Source organism: Canis lupus, chromosome 1 (assembly GCF_011100685.1).
Source record: "Canis lupus familiaris isolate Mischka breed German Shepherd chromosome 1, alternate assembly UU_Cfam_GSD_1.0, whole genome shotgun sequence".
NCBI lineage: Eukaryota > Metazoa > Chordata > Mammalia > Carnivora > Canidae > Canis > Canis lupus.
Genome location: NC_049222.1, coordinates 64,641,855 through 64,661,857, shown reverse-complemented (window position 1 = coordinate 64,661,857; position 20,003 = coordinate 64,641,855). Strand labels below are relative to the sequence as shown.

Genomic DNA, 20,003 nt, shown 5'->3' with positions numbered 1-20,003 from the left:
AACACGGAATTGTGTTTTTTGTCAAAATATCTAATCCTAGGTTTGACTTCTTTACTATCTCTAGTTGCATCATTTTCAGCCTGATAGGACACTTTGGTTTCAGGCAGGATAGCATATGGGCCATAGAGCCAAATGCCAGGTTCAATTCCTGGTTCTTCTTCAATTCCACATATGAAGTCCTAGTAAGCCTGGTTTCCTCAACCATTAAATGTAAATAGTAAGATTATCCACCTCCTAAAGTCCTTCCTAGATTGTAAGGACGTGAATACCAGTTACTGTATAATTCTATGTGTCCTGTACATGTAAATTGCTTGCTAAATAGAACTTCACATATGAATATTTGTTTTATTTAGAATAGAAAAAAGAAATCCCGACTACTATGTGGGGAACAGTCATAAAAACAATCTCTATCTATAGCGCTGAATTTAAAATTCTCTAAAGCAATGGTTCTCAAAGTGTGGTCCCTGGACTGGCAGCATCAGCGTCACCCGTTATCTTCTCAGAACTAGAAATCCATGGGCCCTGCCCTGGTACGGAATCAGAAACTGAGGGTAGAAACCAGCAACCTGTGTTTTAACCAGTCCTCAAGGTTATTCTACAGCATGCACTGCTCTAAAACACGTATGTCAATATACTTGTATGAATAAAATTATACAAATCACTCATCCATTTTCCATTTGCCAGTGCTGTGGTCTATGTTGGGTATCAGTTCCCATCCACATTGAAGGTATCTTTTTTGGCCAAGGGACCCTTTTACTAGAACAGCCCAATTACCCAAGGGTATACCAGAGTCCTTTTCCTTCATGCTCCAACCTAAACTCAGAATCGGAAAATCTAGGTTCTAGTCCACTACACTCTTTTATTAAAATACTAGTTGTATTAACTTTGGTATTGAAAGGGGATCAACAATGCTTTATAAAATACACGAATCAAGGTCTTTATAGACCACAGAAGTGTCACGCAAATACACCCTACATGAAACACACTCTTCTGAATCTATAAACCTTACAATGATTGTTTATCTAAGGCAGGCATGGGACAGTTACATCCACTTAGTAACTGACTCATATTATTACATTTACACTCATATTCTCTCTATGCCACTTAGGAAATTATAATTTCAGGATATGTTAAGTGTTTCTTACCGATTACAACTGCTATGGCCCCTAGTGCTAATCCCAAGACCAGGATTAGAGGTGCAACGAATAATTTTCCAGCTGGAAAACAAAAGACAAAACCATTTAGAGTCTCAAAACTAATTTATCCAACAATTTCAGCAATGCTTTTCAATACCATGGAGTATATTGTTTTTTTGAGAAGTCTGATTATAATTAAGGCAAATATTTCTCTTAGGAAATGTATCGGGTGTAGAACAAACATACTTATGTAAATTCAGTAACTCCACAGAAGTCCTGGGCACATTAGTCAAACATTTCATAAAGCACTGAAACTTTATAACCAAAAAAAAAAAAAAAAATCCAAAGTTCTGGCTCACTTTCTCCTACCAGGACCAGTCATCTTTGTGCTTTTCCTTTAGATCTCTTTCATTTTCATTTTTCAAGATTCTGAAAGATCAACAAAGGAATGACACATTCTGGGTTGGCAGGAGAAAATCTAATTAGTTCACAAAATGGAAAGCTAACAGGTGCTACAGAGGGCCTACCTCCAAGCCCATATCTGAAAAAGTGACTGACTTACTTCCTGGGTCCAAAGAAAAGTAATAATACAAATACCTAGCCAACTGAACTATAACTGGGATGCTTGAATATTGTTAGAGGGGCACCTGGATGACTCGGGTGGTTAAGTGTCTGACTCTTGGTTTCAGCTCAGGTCATGATCTCAGGGTCCTGGGATGGAGCCCCGTATTCCCTTCTGCACTCAGTGGAGAATCTGCATGAGGATTCTCTCTCTCCCCCCAACCCCCTGCTCTCTCTCTCTCAAATACATAAATATCTCTAAAAATATAAATAAATAAATGAATATCGTTAGAGAAAATTACTAATAAACATACAGTACCTTGAAGGTTATTCAAGTGAATCATTTTAATAAGTTCAGAGAGCAAACTGATGTGCCAGAGGGGATGGGGGAGGTGGGGGGTGGGATGGGCAAAATGGGTGAACGGGAGAGGGTTATATAGGCTTCCAGTTATGGGATGAATTAAGCCATAGGAATAAAAGGCATAGCAACGGGGCATAAGTCAGTGATACCTGTCAGAGCGTTGTATGGTGGCAGGTGGCAGCTACGCATGTGGTGAGCACAGCATAAGGTACAGAGAGACTGAATCACTATGTCATACACATGAAACTGATGTGACGTTGTGTGTCAACTGTAGCCAAAAGGCATTTAAAAAATAAATTGGAAGGTCTGCATTGGTCCCAGGGAAAAAGTAAAATAAAATGTGAGGGAGAGGAAAAAAAGGAAGCAGTGATAAGAAAGCTAAACGCTTCACGATGCCAAAGGATGGCATCAACCGGCACTTTCTTCCTAAATAAATACCTGAGCAGTGATCAAGTACTAGTTCCGCATAAACGGGGCGCAGAGCTCACGGTCAGCATTACACTAACTTTGAAAGGCGCTAGCACAGAAAAAGAGAGGATCGTAGTTAACATCTTGTGTAGTGATCTTGATCCGAAGGCACGTGACCCGGTGGTACGGGGGCACAGGCCAAAACAGCAGGAGACGACAAGGAACAGAGGGGCTTGGCCTTGTGGGGATGAACCAGCAACACTACTCGACAAAGTAAGGGCAGTAATTTGGAATAAGCAATTCCATAAAAGAGAAAACACAAGGCTGCCATTTGTTGGAAGTTCGTCAAAATATCAACTTTTAAAATTTTTTTATGCTGAAGGAATGGTCTTTGGAACCATGACCAGACAGAGAGAAAATTCCATCTTTGATATCTAATTTTAAAAAATCACTTTTTAATTGACACAATGTCGAATCATGGGTTTTATTTATTTATTTATTTATTTATTTATTTATTTATTTATTTATTTATTTTTTGCCAATGACAGGATCCAATGAAGTAATACGAAATCCTATCGAACAATGACATTTTCTACATTCTGAAAGCTATGCTTAAGAGTTTAGAATGCACTGGCTTGCATATTTTATTTTTTTAAAGATTAATTTATTTGCAAGGAAAAGAGAAAGAGAAAGAGAGCAGGGGGAGGGGCAGAGGGAAAGGGAGAAGCAGACTCCTCCCCGAGCAGGACACACTGCAGGGCTTCAGCCCAGGACCCTGAGGTCATGACCTGAGCTGAAACCAAGAGTCGGACATGTAACCAACTGAACCCCTCAGACACCTCCAGCCTGCATATTTTATTTTTTTTTAAATTTTATTTATTTATTTATTTATTTATTTATTTATTTTTAAAGATTTTATTTATTTATTCATGAGAGACACAGGGAGAGAGAGAGGCAGAGGGAGAAGCAGGCTCCATACAGGGATCCCGACGTGGGACTCGGTCCCGGGTCCCCAGGATCACACCCTGGGCTGAAGGCAGGCACCAAACCGCTGAGCCACCCAGGGATCCCAAGTCTGCATATTTTAAAGGAATCTGTTTTTTCCTATATTCATCACTCAGTGCATTCATTCATGTTTCCTTTTTAAAATAATATATTTTCATAATAACAATGAAGCATGATTGCGAAGTAACAGCACTGATTTTTTTCCCCCCAAACATCACAGAACTCAAAGAACCAATGTGCTCTTTCTTTGGGAAGTAATGAATTTATTTCAACCATGTAATCAATGTTTAATACATGTTTAATTTTACTTTTGAATCTTTTTTGAGGAATTAAGCACATACTCTCTTATTCTTAGATTATTAACAATTCATTGAAATACTATTCTCAAGAACTGAAACAAGTCTATTATATCCATATATATCTTGTTTAAATAGTCATGTAATTTTCTGTTCCTTTTTCTGTCATTTTAGAATATACCTGTGAATAAACCATTGTCAGTCTAGATTTCTCATATTTTAAAATGTCTTTCACATTACCATCCAATTTCTTTGCAAAAGAATTGTATGAAATTTCTAATTCACTCAGTAGGATTAAAGTCCAGTGTTGAGTATTCAAACTTTAATTTACATCTCTCTGACCACAAATAGCATTGACTATTTTAAAAAATGTTTATCGGGGGATCTCTGGGTGGCTCAGCAGTTTAGTGCCTGTCTTTGGCCCAGAGCGTGATCCTGGAGACCCGGGATCGAGTCCCACGTCAGGCTCCCTGCATGGAGCCTGCTTCTCCCTCTGCCTGTGTCTCTGCCTCTCTCTCTGAATCTCTCATGAATAAATAAATAAAATGTTTAAAAAAATGTTTATCGGCTACTTGTATTTCTTCAATTCTGGTTCCAGACTTCATGTTGTTGTTTTTTTCTTTTAAACTGGATACTTACTTTTGGAGAAGGGTCTATTGCTTTTGTTCATATAAATTACTTGCCATCTAGAAATCAGTTAAAGACCTACATTTTCTTTACAACTTTATGTTTTAATTTAATGCCTTGAACATTTGTATGTAATGTTATGAGAATTAAGTATTTTTTCTCAGTCACTTTTATTCCCAGCACCATTTTTTGAAGAATCTGCAAACTCCCACCTGGGCTAAACTCATCCTCAAATCTCTGTTCTCCCTCATTCTTCAGGAGCAGAACCTCTGATCCATAGCTGGGCACATGGTCACATGGAATGCAAACCATGTTTCCCATCCTCCAGATTAGGAGAGAAGATCAGGCCCTTTCTCTGCCTCTGCCCCTGCCCAAGGACATCTGGAGGCTGAGGGAGCAGACTGGATTACATCACACAGGCAGGGCTTTGCTATGATCCCTCTTCCCTCTTATGTGGGAGGGAGAAGCTAGGGTTGTGACTCATAGAGTAATTCCTTTTCTACCCTTTTGTGTGGATGTGAGAGGTGTGGACCACCCCATTTGGAGTTCTGGTCCAAGAGCAGTTAGAGGCAGCTGTCCTGGAGGTGGGAAAACATGCGGGAGGAAGAGCTTATCTGAAAGCCAGCTGCTGCCCACGTTGTCAGGTTCGTCTTGCACACACGGAGTAGGAAATAGGCCCCAAAGAAAACCATTTACAGAAAGCGCCCTGTAAAATTTTTAAATAAAAACAGAAGAGACTGCGCAGAGAAGTTGTTTCTCTGCTGACAATGTTCATTGGCTGTGCATTTTACAGGCTGTTAAATAACTCAACTCTATTTTATGACCCGAGAAGAGGATTCTAGTGGCATCCCGAGGATCCAAGGAGACTGTGTTCCAATTATCACTGGACAAATAGGGCAGGAAATAACTTCCCTTACTTAAGAATGATTAAACCAAATAACAAAAAGGAAAAAAAAATTATGGCCAAATAAAAGATTATCTAAAATAAAACATGGAAGGAAAAAGCTTGCCACAAAATGTCACTGAAGTAGGGAAAAAAAGGAAGTAGTAGTGCAAAAAAATTAGGATTTTGTGCTTTTTGGTTGCTCTCTGTATATACAGACTTACAAATGGGTTACAGCTCAAAACTTAATTTACAGCTTATTTTTTTATTTTTTAATTTTTATTTATTTATGATAGTCACAGAGAGAGAGAGAGAGAGAGGCAGAGATACAGGCGGAGGGAGAAGCAGGCTCCATGCACCGGGAGCCCTATGTGGGATTTGATCCCGGGTCTCCAGGATGGCGCCCTGGGCCAAAGGCAGGCGCCAAACCGCTGCGCCACCCAGGGATCCCAATTTACAGCTTAATATCTTCATGGTAGTAATGTTATAAATAGGGGTTAGATTCCCTAGTTATCCCTCCAAAGTCTACTTAACTAAGAAGTAAATACTGGGTATACAATTACAATATATACAAGCAAATATATATTACATATATTACATATATTACGTCCCATATATATATAGCCTTAAAAACGAATCCTGACTATATTGCATGCTATTGGTTGTGAAGAATTACATTTAATTAAAAGCTGAAAAATATTAAGGACATTTTTATAGCGGTCATACAAGATTTTAGAAAATGATGGTTTCCATAAGTTAAAATGAACTTTAAAACATATGTCCCTCTCCCTAATAGAAACGCCCCATTGGCGCCAGCTTTGTTCTGATTAGCCATCATATGAGTCTAGTAAGATGAGTGGTTTACAATAGTAATAAAGTAAATGAAGGTTAAAGAGAGATAAAAAAGATTTTCATGAAGTAACTAGGCAAAGGTAGGTAGAAAAGGGGAAATGTGGACGATGTTAGAAAGTACTGCACATACGTGAGGAAGACTCTCAAAGGGGGGAAATAGTGGAGTTGTAATGAAAAGGAGAGCAAGAGACCCCACAGCGGATCTCTTCCAAGGAAGTGAGGAGCTACTGGAAGAAGCAGGATGAGGTCGGAAGAACATCACATCACACAAAGGGGGCAGCATGAGGCCAGAGCAGGAGCCTGTGTTCATGTTGGTGTGTTTGTGTCTAAGACCCTGTACTGCTGAGGAGAGGGAAGGGCGTAAAAACTCAATTCAAAAAGGCATTGCATTTGGATATTTGAACTTGGGTTTGTATACAACGAGAGCATCTGGTACTCATTTCATTAACTGTTCGTTATTAATATTAACTAAGGATACAATAAAAAATACATACAATGGCAGCAACTATATAGATACAGTAAGACTCAGTACAGGGCTCTGAAACATAGGGATATTTATTTATTTATCTATTTGAGAGAGAGAGAGAGAGAGAGAAAGAGAGAAAGAATCCTAAGCAGCTTCACGCATAGCAAGAGCTGGAGGTGGAGCTCGAACTCACCACCCCGAGATCACGACCTGAGCCAAAATCAAGAGTTCGAGGCTTAACTGACTGAGACACCCAGGTGTCTCATAGGGATTTTCAAAAACTGTTACTACATGGCCTCCATGGATGAAGAGAGGCTATGTGTAAGACCTGCTGTTAGGTATTGTCAATAGAAAAATGGAACCTTGTCCCTCTCTCATCAAGTGGCTTTTACAGTGAGGCTTCAAAAATTTAAAAGACTAATTTACATTTCTGCAGTATAAGGAATTTGTTTTTCCAACAAAATCTGCTTGCTCATAGAAGTTGTGTCTTGCTAACAAATTTATTTATTTATTTTAAAGATTTTATGTATTCATTCACGAGAGACACAGAGAGAGAGAGGCAGAGACACAGAGGGAGAAGCAGGCTCCCTGCAGGGAGCCCAGTGAGGGACTCGGTCCCAGGATCCTGGGATCATGACCTGAGCCAAAGGCAGACACTCAACTACTGAGCCCCCCCATGTGCCCCTTGCTTACAAACTTAAATTTCCATTTTAAACTCAGAAGTAGAGAAAATATCTTCCTCCTGTTTTTGGGTAAAGCTCCCCCCCCCCCCCCCCCAGGATACCTGACAGGTGCTCGAAATTACCAGGGCTATTATATTTGAGTTCTCTTATCACTGCTTCCCTCCCAGAAAGCACTCCTATGGATCAGGTCAGATACTCACCGCAGACCGACCCTCGCACTAATCTCCTTAGATGAGGTCTCTCTGGGAGGTAGCGATATTTGCAGCCAAATATACTGAGGTTTGATGTGTGGTCTCCAAAGAAACGAAGCTGGCGGTATCTTTCCCCACATCGATAACAAAAATTAGTGTTACACTGTGAGCAGGTCATATGGTCACATCCTTCGGTTCTCTGGATGTGGATCTGGATCAGCGACAGAGGGAAGGACAAGGAAAAGTTATTACAATTCTTTTTAAAAGTGAAATCCAGCAAATGGCATTGAACAAACCAGTTTCACCAGCACAAAAGCCTCCTAGGGCGCTCCTGAGGTTATCGGTTCACTTACGATCACACTGCTGCCAAGGCAGTGTTTGAATCAAACACTGTAACCCCTGTGTCAATCTCAGTGACTTTTTTTTTTTTTTTTAACCTCAGTGATATTTCATGTACTAAAGCTTATTGGCTCATTTGGACCAACATATAAGCAGACACGTCCCAAAGGAAACCCACTTCTCTCGCTAGACCTATGCCTAACTCAATGGTTAGCAGGCAATTTAAAACGCTGCAAAAGTATATTTTGCTTACACTTTGATTGGCAAGAATGAGGTAACTGAGGAATGAGAAGAGATGATGAAGAACATTCCTTAAAAGAAAGGATTATGTAAAGCTTTGTGTGCATAGAAACAGGAAAGCACAGAAATCTTTTTTTTTTTAAGATTTTATTTTTAAGTAACCTGTACACCCGGCACGGGGCTCAAGCTCACAACCTGAGATCAAGAGTCACAGCTCCACGAACTTGACCCAGCCAGGCACCGGGAGCAGAAGTCTTTCTTTGAGGAAGGAAATGATAGCAGCTGTAAGTGTATTCACAATACCATTTCAGTTGCCAACTCTAATATCATTTGCAAGCTCGTTTCCAGGACTGTTTATACAATGCCATCTGTTAAACTCAGCATCTCCCTCTATTGTTGCCGTCAAGTTACACGTAAATACAGCTTCACCCACAATGTCACACGGATTGTACTCAGATAGTCTACTAGGTACCCAGCGTGGGGGCCAGCCTCAAGCACTGAGGCCGCGTTATAATAAAGACATTATTCCTTGAGATATAATTGGATATATGGCTCAGAATCCTTATGGACCCCGATATAAATTGGAGCCACCTTTCATCCAAGTATGTGCACCCTTTGTTGGGTGGATAACCATGAAAGAGACCCTAACGTCGCTTCATAAAGAAGAAGAATATTCAGTTACATTGTCCAACCTCTATGTGATTAAAACATGATCACCAGACACAGTCTTCCCATTTCTCTATAGAGAAATGTCCCATTTGAGACATTGAAGTCCCATCCCGTTCTTGTTTATTTATATATTTATTTTTATATATAAGTTCCTTGCTTAGAAAATGTATTTAAAGTGTCCCCAATACCATTCTGACTATTATTAAGTTTCTATCCATGACTTGGCTTTGGGATGGGTGGGTCAGGGAGCGTTTTAATGTAATTGGGAGCTTCACAATTAACATGTGAGCCAAACTCACACCACTGGTTGCTTCTTTTCAGTGAATATGTGGCTGCAGTCCACAACTTTACACATTTTTTTTTTTGAAGTAAATTCTACACTCAACATGGGGCTTAAGCTCACAACTCCAAGATCAAGAGTCGCATGCTCTACTGCCTGAGGCGGCCAGGTGTGCCAACTTTACACATTTCATTTGGAATCTGACTCTCCTTCCCCTGATCCACAAGGTAGAACTTCCCCTGAACTTCTGCAGTAGTACAGTTATATATTTATATTTCTCAAAAACCCCCTCAATGATTATGGAAATGAGATAAAAATCATCCAAGAAAAAGAGAAGTTGTTTAATGTGAAAAAAGAAACTAAAAAGTTAAGAGATCAAGCTGTCCACAACAAAATATAACATTATTTCATAGTTTTTGAAAATAAAAATTTTGAAATTCCTAACTCCAAAGCATATGCAGTATTTCAGTTTTAGTGGTTAAATAGCCAAAAATTTGAACTTCAATTTAAAAGAACAATATGAATTTTTAGAAGGACTTCTGAGGGTGTTTTAAAATAACAATACATAGTAATCATAGTAATGGTGAAAGTCTCACTTGATAATACATATATTTGTGAATCCATCCTCTATCCATCTATTCATCTATCCATCCATCTACCTACCCACTCTCCATCTAACCATGTATCTACTTACCTACCATCCATCCATCCATCCATCCATCCATCCATCTACCTATCTACTGGAAAGTTTCTAGGCAATGATGACAGTTTTGAAGAAGTAATAACTAAATAAAGGGCAGCACATTACAGGCAGCACAATGACCGGCACACAGCAGGCACTTAATAAATGATAACTGAATGAACTGAGAAAGAAAAGTGTACTAAGTGGTTGGCAGGATATTCGGTATTGAAAATCATTAGGCTAATTATAGGTTAAATGTCCATTCCCTTCCAGTGGTTGATTCTTGGCAGGTAAGCCTCAGCTCATAGGGAGGTCGAAAAAAATCTGGGCTTTGACTTCACGGAGCCCTGTGTTTTAATTCTGTCTCCAAGCTGTAGAAAAAGAGGTTACTTCTTGCTTCAATTTAGATAATGTTACTTACATGAGAATAAAAATGTGATTATATATACGGTGCCTAACCCACTGTTGGGCACATACTGAGTCAGGTCAATAGTATATCGATTCCATATATCCCTTTTCCCACCTAAAAATGTGAAAATCAAATTATGTGATCAATGTAACTGCACAGCCCTTGATTGCCGGGTGGTCCCCTTTCTTATGTTTTCATATGGGTGATTCTTAGGTTGATGCTAAACTAGAGAGTATCTTCCTAGATAGGCAAGGACTAGTTTGTGGTCAGGTGCGTATGAGCATCTCTAGTCCAGGGTTACTAATAAGTCCTTTTATTAGTTGATAAAAGCAAAACTTGCTTTCCTGCTATTGGCCACTTCATCTTTTTAAATTAATTTTTAAATTTAATATTTAAATTTATCTTTAAATGAATCTTATTAAATTTAATTTTTTTTCTTTTACCTGACAATCCAGTCAGAACAAATCCAGATTTTGTGGGACCCGAAGATTACCTAATTGGAGGGGCCGTCCCGAAGGAGAAGAATGTAAATCACAAATACACTTGACCCTTGAACAACACCAGGGTCAGGGGCACTGATCCCCTCTCTGGTAAAAAAGCCTGCCTGTGACTTCGACTCCTCCCCCAAAATGTACCAATAGCCTACTGTTGACCTTTAAAACCTTACTGATAACATAAATCGTCAGTTAACACATATTTTGTTATTGTATGTATTACATACTGTTTTCTTCTGATAAAATAAGCTACAGAAAAGAAGATGCTATTAAGAAAATCATAAGGCAGAGAAAATGTATTTACAGTGAATCTTCACAGTTCAAATCTGTGTTGTTCAAGAGCCAACTGCACGAATTAGATACAAGGCCTAGGAAGGGACTTGTATGGGTGAGGTCTCTACAGCTTGAGCTCTCTCTAGCTTCTGGATCATTTCTCCCCCAGTCCAGCACTTCCTCTCTCTTGTGCCTGTTTCTGTGAATGATTCCTGGGACCACAGCCATTTAGTAGTAATGGCATTCCACAATACCAGAGGCCAAGGGGTCTCGTGGGCCCTTGAACCATTGCTCATCCTTCTTTAAACCCCCGAGCACTAGGAGCAACCATGTTCAAAGACAGCTGCTGGGCACCCAAAATAAAGCTTACTTCATTGTCAACTCAACTTCTTGACAGTATATTGTATTTGATCTTTAAGTGGAAATAAGAACCCTTATCAAATTTCCTGGTCACATAACAGAGTGTTGAATGTGAACCATAAAGGGGAAAGGACTAATATTTGTTTAGAGCCCATTACGTGCCAAGTATTGTACATAGATTAGCACCTTTAAGCCTCGTAACGGCACCATGAGACTGGTACCCTTATTCATAACCTGAGCTCGGAAAAGTAATCTGCTTGAGTGAACAGAGAAGGATTTTGCTTCACATCTGTTTCTTTATTACGCTCAGCAGCCTCTTAGTATAAACTTAAGGCTAAAACCAGAGGGCCAACAGTATCTTTTGCTAATTGACAGCATAATCTTTGTACTGGTCAAACGTACATGTCTGCTCTCACACACCAGGCCTATCTTGAGTCTTTCTGCTTGTTTTAGCTGCTCTCTGGACCAAATTACATTCTTCCTGTAACACAATATCACAACTTTTTCTGACAGGAAACATGTACTAATAAGCAAAGCTTGTCATTGACATTCACTTGCCTCAAAAGTTCACGTACAATTGTCACTGCCATCTTGTCTGCTTGTAACATGGCTTCATTGGGCTCTAAAATCTTTATGTGGCATGTTCATTATTTCAGTTAAATAGCAAAGACTGTAATTTCTAGTCGCTTGGAACAGTCTTTCTTTCTTGCTCCCTCTCTCTCTCTTTTTAAGATCTTATTTATTTATTTATTTATTTATTTATTTTTAAATTTTTTACTTATTTATTTATTCATAGAGACAGAGAGAGAGAGAGAGAGAGGCAGAGACACAGGCAGAGGGAGAAGCAGGCTCCATGCGGGGAGCCCGATGCGGGACTCGATCCCGGGTTCCCAGAATCACACTCCGGGCTGAAGGCGGCGCTAAACCACTGGGCCACCGGGGCTGCCCTAAGATTTTATTTTTTAAGTAATCTCTACACCCTACATCACGCTTGAACTCTACAACCCCAAGATCAAGACTTGCATGTTCTGCTGACTGAGCCAGTTCAGGCACCACTTTCCTTATTGTTAAAATAATATTCTGAACACAGCAGGCAACTAAAATATCGTTAGCCCGATAATCTTTCTGCACAGGAAGTTGATAAAATTCTAAACCTTGTACGTTGGAGGATTATATGGTTCTAGAGATTAACACAAATATCTTACACAAGACAGGCAAATATTTATTTATGAAAAAGTGGTTTCATAATTTATCAGCCTTTAAGTATGCAACACTTCTTTTCATAGTATTATAACTATCTCTTGATTATATATATTTTACAATTTGATAATTACAGAGAAATGAACTGACACAATGTGAATGAATGTGCAACAGGAGACATTACTTTTCACATGTGCTAAGCAAGTCAAAACACCCAGGGGATAATAAATTTCATGTGCTAAATGAGTGCCCTAAGTATATCGTTAAAGGTCATACTTTGACAATGCCATCTTTGTTTTTATAATTTTTTGAAGATTTTAAAAAAAAAATTATTCATGAGAGACAAAGAGAGAGAGAGGCAGAGACACAGGCAGAGGGAGAAGCAGGCTCCATGCCAGGAGCCTGATGTGGGACTTGATCCCAGGATCCCGGGGTCATGACCTGAGCCGAAGGCAGACACTCAACTACTGAGCCATCCAGGCGTCCCGCCCTCTTTAGTTTTAGAACCTAAAGCCTGAAAATATAGCTTTAAATTATATTAACATATAGTGCATTTTATTTCTCAGTGAAGCTACTTTTACTTGGTATTATGGCTTTAAAACATTCATCATTTTATCTGTTAACAAAACATTAATTTGGCATCAAAATTCTGGTTTTACTTAAGAGATAGAGTATGACAGACAAGAAACTCCTAATCCATTGGATCAAGCTGATGACTCATAAACCAAAACTGTCATTTGATTTGTTATTACTCACAGGATTTCTTCTCTGCATCTATAATAAATAAGAGCGGCTGATACTTAGAAAGCTGAATATTTAAACACTACACTTATAAATCATATATTGAAATGTTCAGAATATACCAGATAATTCTTTAAAAAGAGCTTGAGGGGCACCTGGGTGGCTCACTTGGTTAAGCGTCTGCCTTTGGCTTAGATCATGATCTCAGGGTCCTGGGATGGAGCCCTGCATAGAAGCAGAGTGAGTTTGCTTCTCCCTTTTCCTCTGCCCCTCCCTCCACCACCCCAACACCCGCTCATGCTCTCTCTCTCTCAAATAAATAAATAAATAATCTTAAAAAAATAAAAGGAGTTTGATATTAAGTCCACTTATCGTTGGTTAGATACGACAACATGGACCCTTTTTGAGTCTATGGCCTTCCTCATAAGGCATATTAGCACCTGTAATAAGATATTCATTAAAAAAATCATATGTATATATTCAAGCATCTGCCATCCTCGGGTTGTTTACATTTTGTTTAGTAAAATGCCCACAAAGTATCTAAAAAACAGAAGAAGAATTCAGCCATTAATTTTCACACAGATTCCACTTATCATCAGGTGGGAGATTAACAATAAACGAACTGCTGGATATCTAACCTGTTTTATAATTAAATCAGTACAGATCCCTGGGGTGCCTGGGTGCCTCAATCTGTTGAGTGTCTGACTCTTGGTTTCTGCTCAGGTTGTGATCTCATGGGTCCTGGGATGGAGCCCGGAGTTGGGCTCCGTGCTCAGTGGGGAGTCTGCTTGGGGTTTTCTCCCTCGCCTCTCCCCTACCACTCATGTGTATGCTCTCGGTCTCTCTCTAAAATCAAATAATAAAATAAAATTAAATGAATAAAAATCAGTATACATCTGCCCATAAGTATTTTTCTCTATCTTCACTAAGAAATGAAGGCTTATTTTATTCCTTAAGCAGGAAATAATAACTAAATTAACTTACATATTATTGTCACCAAAACATAATTCATTGATGTTTAAAAGTAGTTTTATATATGTATTTGCCTTAATGTTTTTTTTTTTTTTTAATCTGGAAGAATTCATTAGAAGCAACAAATATGAGAAGTTTTTTTTTAAAAATCCCATAAATAATGCTCAGTTCTTTACTTAGCTGACTGCACCAGTTCTCCATAAAATAGGAAATTTTAAAAAAGCAAACATAAACACAAAGTCTTCCAATATTTGATAAAAATCTTATGAACCTAGAATTCTTGTCCAACTACAAAATAAATAATATATGAGGGCAGAAATAAAACATTTCCAGAGATGCTAAGACTCCTCTGAGGCCACCACTTAGAAGCACTTTAGTAAATGAATGCATGTGAAATTCAAGAAAAGGCCATTGAGGAACATACAAAAAAATGTAAGAAATCTCAGAGAAAAAGCTGGAAAGCAATTAGTCCAATTTAGAATAGGAAGTCAGTTGATTTCAAGAACATCTCTGAAAAATAACAATGGAATACACACCAAGCACTGAAATTCCTGAGGAGCTAAATATTAAATAACATGATAAATAAAGTGGGCATTTCTACTCTCAGTAGAGGAAAAAGAAAAGCAATGAGGACTTTCAGGAAAAACAGAACAAAAGACAAAATAAGTGCCACATATGAGGTGTAAAAAAATATGGCCCAAGTGAGTAATTGATAGTGAGCAAGGATGCTAGAGGCATTTTTCCTAGAAGCTCTGCACTCACAGAAAAGACAAATGTAATCCTAATTCCATAATTACATGTTCTTGATTGCGGAAACATGCCATTGGTTTTTAAATGTTAGAATCATCCTTTAGAAAAAAACCCAAAGTATTAAATACTATGTTAGACTAGAATGTGAATGCTATTACATTTAAAAATATAAAAACAAAGTAACAGCTTATAGAGAATGGGAAATAAAGAAGAAGCAGAAAGAACTACAGGAAAAAAAAAAGAACTACAGGAGAGCTAGGTCCTCATATATCATCTAAAGTTGTCAGAATATCAAACACATGTTTGAATACATTATTTAAAGGTAAAAGGTCACCAAAAGAAAAATTAAAGTGGTAACTTATCAAAAATTGGAAGAAGAGAGAAAGGGGATCCGTAAGTGAAATAAATCCTCATTTCTGGTATTAAACCAAGAGTGGTCACCTCAGTGATGGTGGACTACGGTGAAAAAACAAACAAGAAGCTGACTGCAGAATTACTTGGCGTCTCCTGCTCTGTTAGCTTCTTAAAGCCAATACTCTGACAACTTTAGTTGCCTTCCGATGCACTGATGTTCTTGGTATAGAGAATGTCACACATATTTCAAGTTGAATCTTAGGACTGATTCATGATGACAAAGCTGTTTTTTTTTTTTTTTTTTAAGATTTTATTTATTTATTGGAGACAGAGAAAGAGAGAGAGAGCACGAGTGTGGAGGCCAGAGGGAGAGAGAGAAGCAGACTCTCCGCTGAGCAAGGAGCCAAAAAGGGCTTGATCCAAGGCCTCAGGAATCATGACCTGAGCTGAAGGCGGACACTTAACCAACTGAGTCACCCAGGTGTGTGACCACGTCTTTGAGGAATGCAGAGTACCGGCCACTGCTGATTCCCAGGGGGAGACCTGTACTATAAATTAGCCTCTAATTTTCTTCCTTCTTCTTCCCCATACTTCCCTTGATCCCATGCCCCATGTGCTCAAAAATCTTCAGATGCCAGTTCTTCCCCTTTTCTCCTTCGCATTCCTCTTCAACCCTTCCTCTTTAAGGCAGTATTCCCCTTAGCCTGCTGATAGCTCTGGTGTCTTCCCATCCTGAAAAATCCTTCCTGTAATTCTACACAACCTTCTGACCGGTGATTATTGCCCCCATCCTTCCAAGGATTCTTAAAAGAATATACTCCCTCTTTTTTTTATTCACCTCTTAATCCTTCTTCGGTTGACTGCAAACCCCATGTTACTGAAACATCCAGGTCAGTTGTCTTTCTCCAGAAAATATTCATTCATTCATTTGCTCAATAAGTATTTCTTTGCTCATTGATAAAATCTGACATGGCTCTTGTGCTTAAGGACTTTGTTGTCTGAGGTGTAGACAGATATTAATCAATAATACAGATAAACAGTCACTCATAAGCTATGACAAATGCTACGAAGGAAAAGGGTAAGGTGTGAAGAGAATACTTAATAGGAGGAGCTTGGTCTGGTTTAAGGGTCAGGAGAGGCTTCTCCAAGAAAGTGACATGGAGCTGAAAGATTAAGGACAAGTAGGAGTTCAGCAGTTAAGAGGCTTCAGAGGTAGGAAATACATCCCCAGCACAGCATCTTCATGGCATCATATCCATGAAACGAGAAACAACCTGTCCAGAGTCTTCACAGCATTTCTCATTCTGTATTTTAAAACTCTCATTTATCTGTATTCCTCTGGTCAAATGCTCTACTCTCCCAGTTAATAAGATCTAAAAGGGCCCAAGATCATGTATCTCTTGTTTGTTCTTCTATTAATGGATCCTGTACCATAGCATGTTCACAATGAATATTTACTAAAAAAATAAATATTGCCCATGACCTTTTAACTGACAAATCCATTTGTTTGTTTAAGATTTATATATTTATTTGAGAGCGAGGGAACGTGTGTTGGTGGGGGAGGCAGAAGGAGAGAGAATCCTCAAGCAGACTCCCCACTGGGTGTGGAGCCCAACTTCGTGGGGGCTCCATCCCAGGACCCCCAGATCATGACCTGAGCCAAAATCAAGAGTCTGCCGCCTAATGGACTGAGCCACCCAGGGGCCCCAATCAACATTTTAAATTCTTTTATTTTTTTAACGTTTTAAATTCTTATCTCATGGTACCGCTTATGGCATTTACCTGGTTGATCACTACTTCCTTCTGACCTTTGATATGCTCTTCCTCCAATGCCACCTTTCTTCCAGGTTCTCTTTTCTCCCTCAAGTTCCCATTTCTTCACTCATCCCTTACTTCTATCCATGACCCACCATGTTGCACATACCATTTGGGGGATCTCTCCCCTATTCAAATGGTTCCAATTCCCTCCGCCGGATCTCATTTCTTCACTTACACTGTGGACCTGGCTCCTGGGCTATAGACTCATGTAACACCTGTCTGTGGTCACCCGTACCTCTGTGACTTCCAGCCATTTCAAAGTCAAATGAGCCAAACCAAACTCATCATCACTTCATGGCCCCCTGTCTCAACAACAACAAAATAAAACCAGGCTGAGCTTCATTATTTTACCTCAGTTTATGGTATCACCATCCATTTAGACACCCAAACTCAGTATTTGGTGGTTATTCTCTTGTTACACTGCACAGCCGCATATAATCACTGCGGTCAGCTTTAGCTGTTTATTTAATCTTTTTCTTCTCCAGCCTCTTGACCACTAGCTCAGCTCATACTGTCAACATTCTAGACTTCTACAACTACCTTCATAGAATCAATAGCAATCAACCTAAAATGTAAATCTGATACTATTATCCCTTGCCTACAGCTTTTCTGCCTGGAGGCTAAAATCCAGGTTTCTTTACTTTGCATACAAAGCTCAGACTTCTGCTTGCTTCTACAGCTTCACCTTTCACCACTTCCTTCTGTGAACTTTACTGTCAGGGAACCACAAAGTGCTTGTGGCTCCTGCACACAGCACACATTTCCTGGCTCTGTGCCCTTGTACTTTTATTTATTTATTTATTTTAAGATTTTATTTATTTATTTGAGAGAGAGCAAGCAAGCAGCAGAGAGGGAGAAAATGAGCGGGATGAGGGGAAGAGGCTGAGGGAGAAGCAGACTCCTCACTGAGCAGGGAGCCCTACATGGGGCTTGATCCCAGGACCCTCAGATCCTGACTTGAGTCGAAAGCAGATGCTTAACCAACTGAGCTACCCAGGTGCCTCGCCTCTGTACTTTCATAATCTCACTTTTTTTTTTTTTAAGATTTTATTCATGAGAGACACAGGCAGAGGGAGAAGCAGGCTCCATGCAGGGAGCCCGATGTGGGACTCGATCCTGGGTCTCCAGGATCAGGCCCTGGGCTGAAGGCAGGCGCTAAACCGCTGAGCCACCCGGGCTGCCCAATATAATCTCACTCTTGGATACCTTTATCACGCCACAATCCATCCAACAATCCTCAACAACCTAGCTCCCCCTGGATTCTTCAAGAGGAATGAGCTATCCCTTTAACCACGAGCCTTCTTATAATACTCTCTACAAAGCCCCACTGGTTGATCATTGTCAGTGTAACAGCTGCGTCTCCCTTCTGTGAGTTTCATCAGAAAAAGGCCCACGTTTTGCAGAGCATGTCATGGACTTTCACTAAAAGTCTCTATGAGGAGGAAAGAAAAATGACATTTATTCATTTGACAATTTTCTATTTCAGCTGCAAAATATATACCCAGTTTTATTTCTTAAAATTTTTATTTAAATTCAATTTTATTTTATTTTATTTTATTTTTTTTATTGGTGTTCAATTTACTAACATACAGAATAACCCCCAGTGCCCGTCACCCATTCACTCCCACCCTAAATTCAATTTTATTAACATATAGTGTGTTATTAGTTTCAAAGGTAGAATTAGTGATTCATCAGTTGCGTACAACACCCAGTGCTCATCACATCATGTGCCCTCCTTACTGCCCATCACCCAGTTACCCCATCTCTCCACCCACCTCCCCTCCAGCAACCCTTAGTTTGTTTCCTAGAGTTGAGAGTCTTTTATGATTTGCCTCCGTTTTCATCTTTTTAAACATTTTTCCTTCTTTTCTCATATGTTCATCTGTTTTGTTTCTTAAATTCCAGAATCCTCAGATATGATACTAAGCTGATACATTTTGGTGTGCCCATCCAGATATTACTTATTCAATGCTTTTTGATAAAACTTTAAGGTATTACACAATAAAAATAACATGATAGGCTCAGTAGTACGTAAGTTACATCTGTTGTCTCATTTAAATCTCCAAAGAAAGTAGTGAGGAGGAGGTAATTACCACACTCCAAAACGTAAAAACTGTTTCAGCAAGGTGAAGCGACTGGGCCAAAAAAAAGAGGCAGGGGAAAGTGAATTATGCTCATTCATAATTTATTGTGAATTTGGAATTAAGGGAATTTACCTGTCATGATATTTCCCTTCAAATATTTTATTCTCTTAAATCCTCTAATAGGATGCTACAGGCAAGAATGTATTGATTCAGAGAAAATGACTAATTTGTTCCTGTTCACATAAAATTAACTCAAAAGCTATGTCTGCGGGCTCTAATATCCAAACCGTAGCTATGTGGTCCTGTGGTTGCTGAAGAAAGAATTTGGAGTATTGATAATGACTTTCATAGATAATCCTGCAGTTCTCCAAGCATTTCTCACATCCCCCGCCCCCCCCACACACACACGTGGGGGCTTTCAAATTGTGCTCCCTTCCAAAAATAAAGTATCTTCTCCATGGCTCCCACCTCACACAGAGTAAAAGCTTACAGTGACCATATGACTTGTCACATTCTGAACACACTTCCACCCCATGATTCCTCTGACCTCACCTCGACTTCATTCATGCCCCTCTAGCCACAGTGCCCTCCTTGCTCTCCTTCAGAAGCATCAAGCATGTTCCTCTTTCCAGGTCCCCATATTTATTTTTCCCTTTGTCTGGAATATTCTTGCCCAGCTATCTGCACGACCTCTTCTCTCCCTTCATGTCTTCCAGCAAAATTCAGCTTCTTGGTAATTAATTACGTTCTCCTATCTCAACAGGTAATATGCCCCTTAAGTGCTTTATCTCCATAGCACCACAGTACTTGTCACTGTGTAAAATAGGGGATACAGATCCTTTTACCATTTTTTTTCTTTTACCATTTTA

At 39.3% G+C, this 20,003-nt stretch overlaps 1 protein-coding gene across 1 annotated transcript in view; it reads right to left on the bottom strand.

Moving 5' to 3' along the window:
- RNF217 (ring finger protein 217) overlaps positions 1-20,003 on the bottom strand; it is a 133,010-nt gene that overhangs the window by 9,962 nt on the left and 103,045 nt on the right. Inside the window, exons 5-6 of the mRNA XM_038525496.1 lie at positions 7,479-7,680; positions 1,146-1,217 (exon numbers count right to left, since the gene is read on the bottom strand). Coding sequence (XP_038381424.1) covers positions 1,146-1,217; positions 7,479-7,680 — 274 coding nt within the window. The remainder of the gene's footprint in view (positions 1-1,145; positions 1,218-7,478; positions 7,681-20,003) is intronic.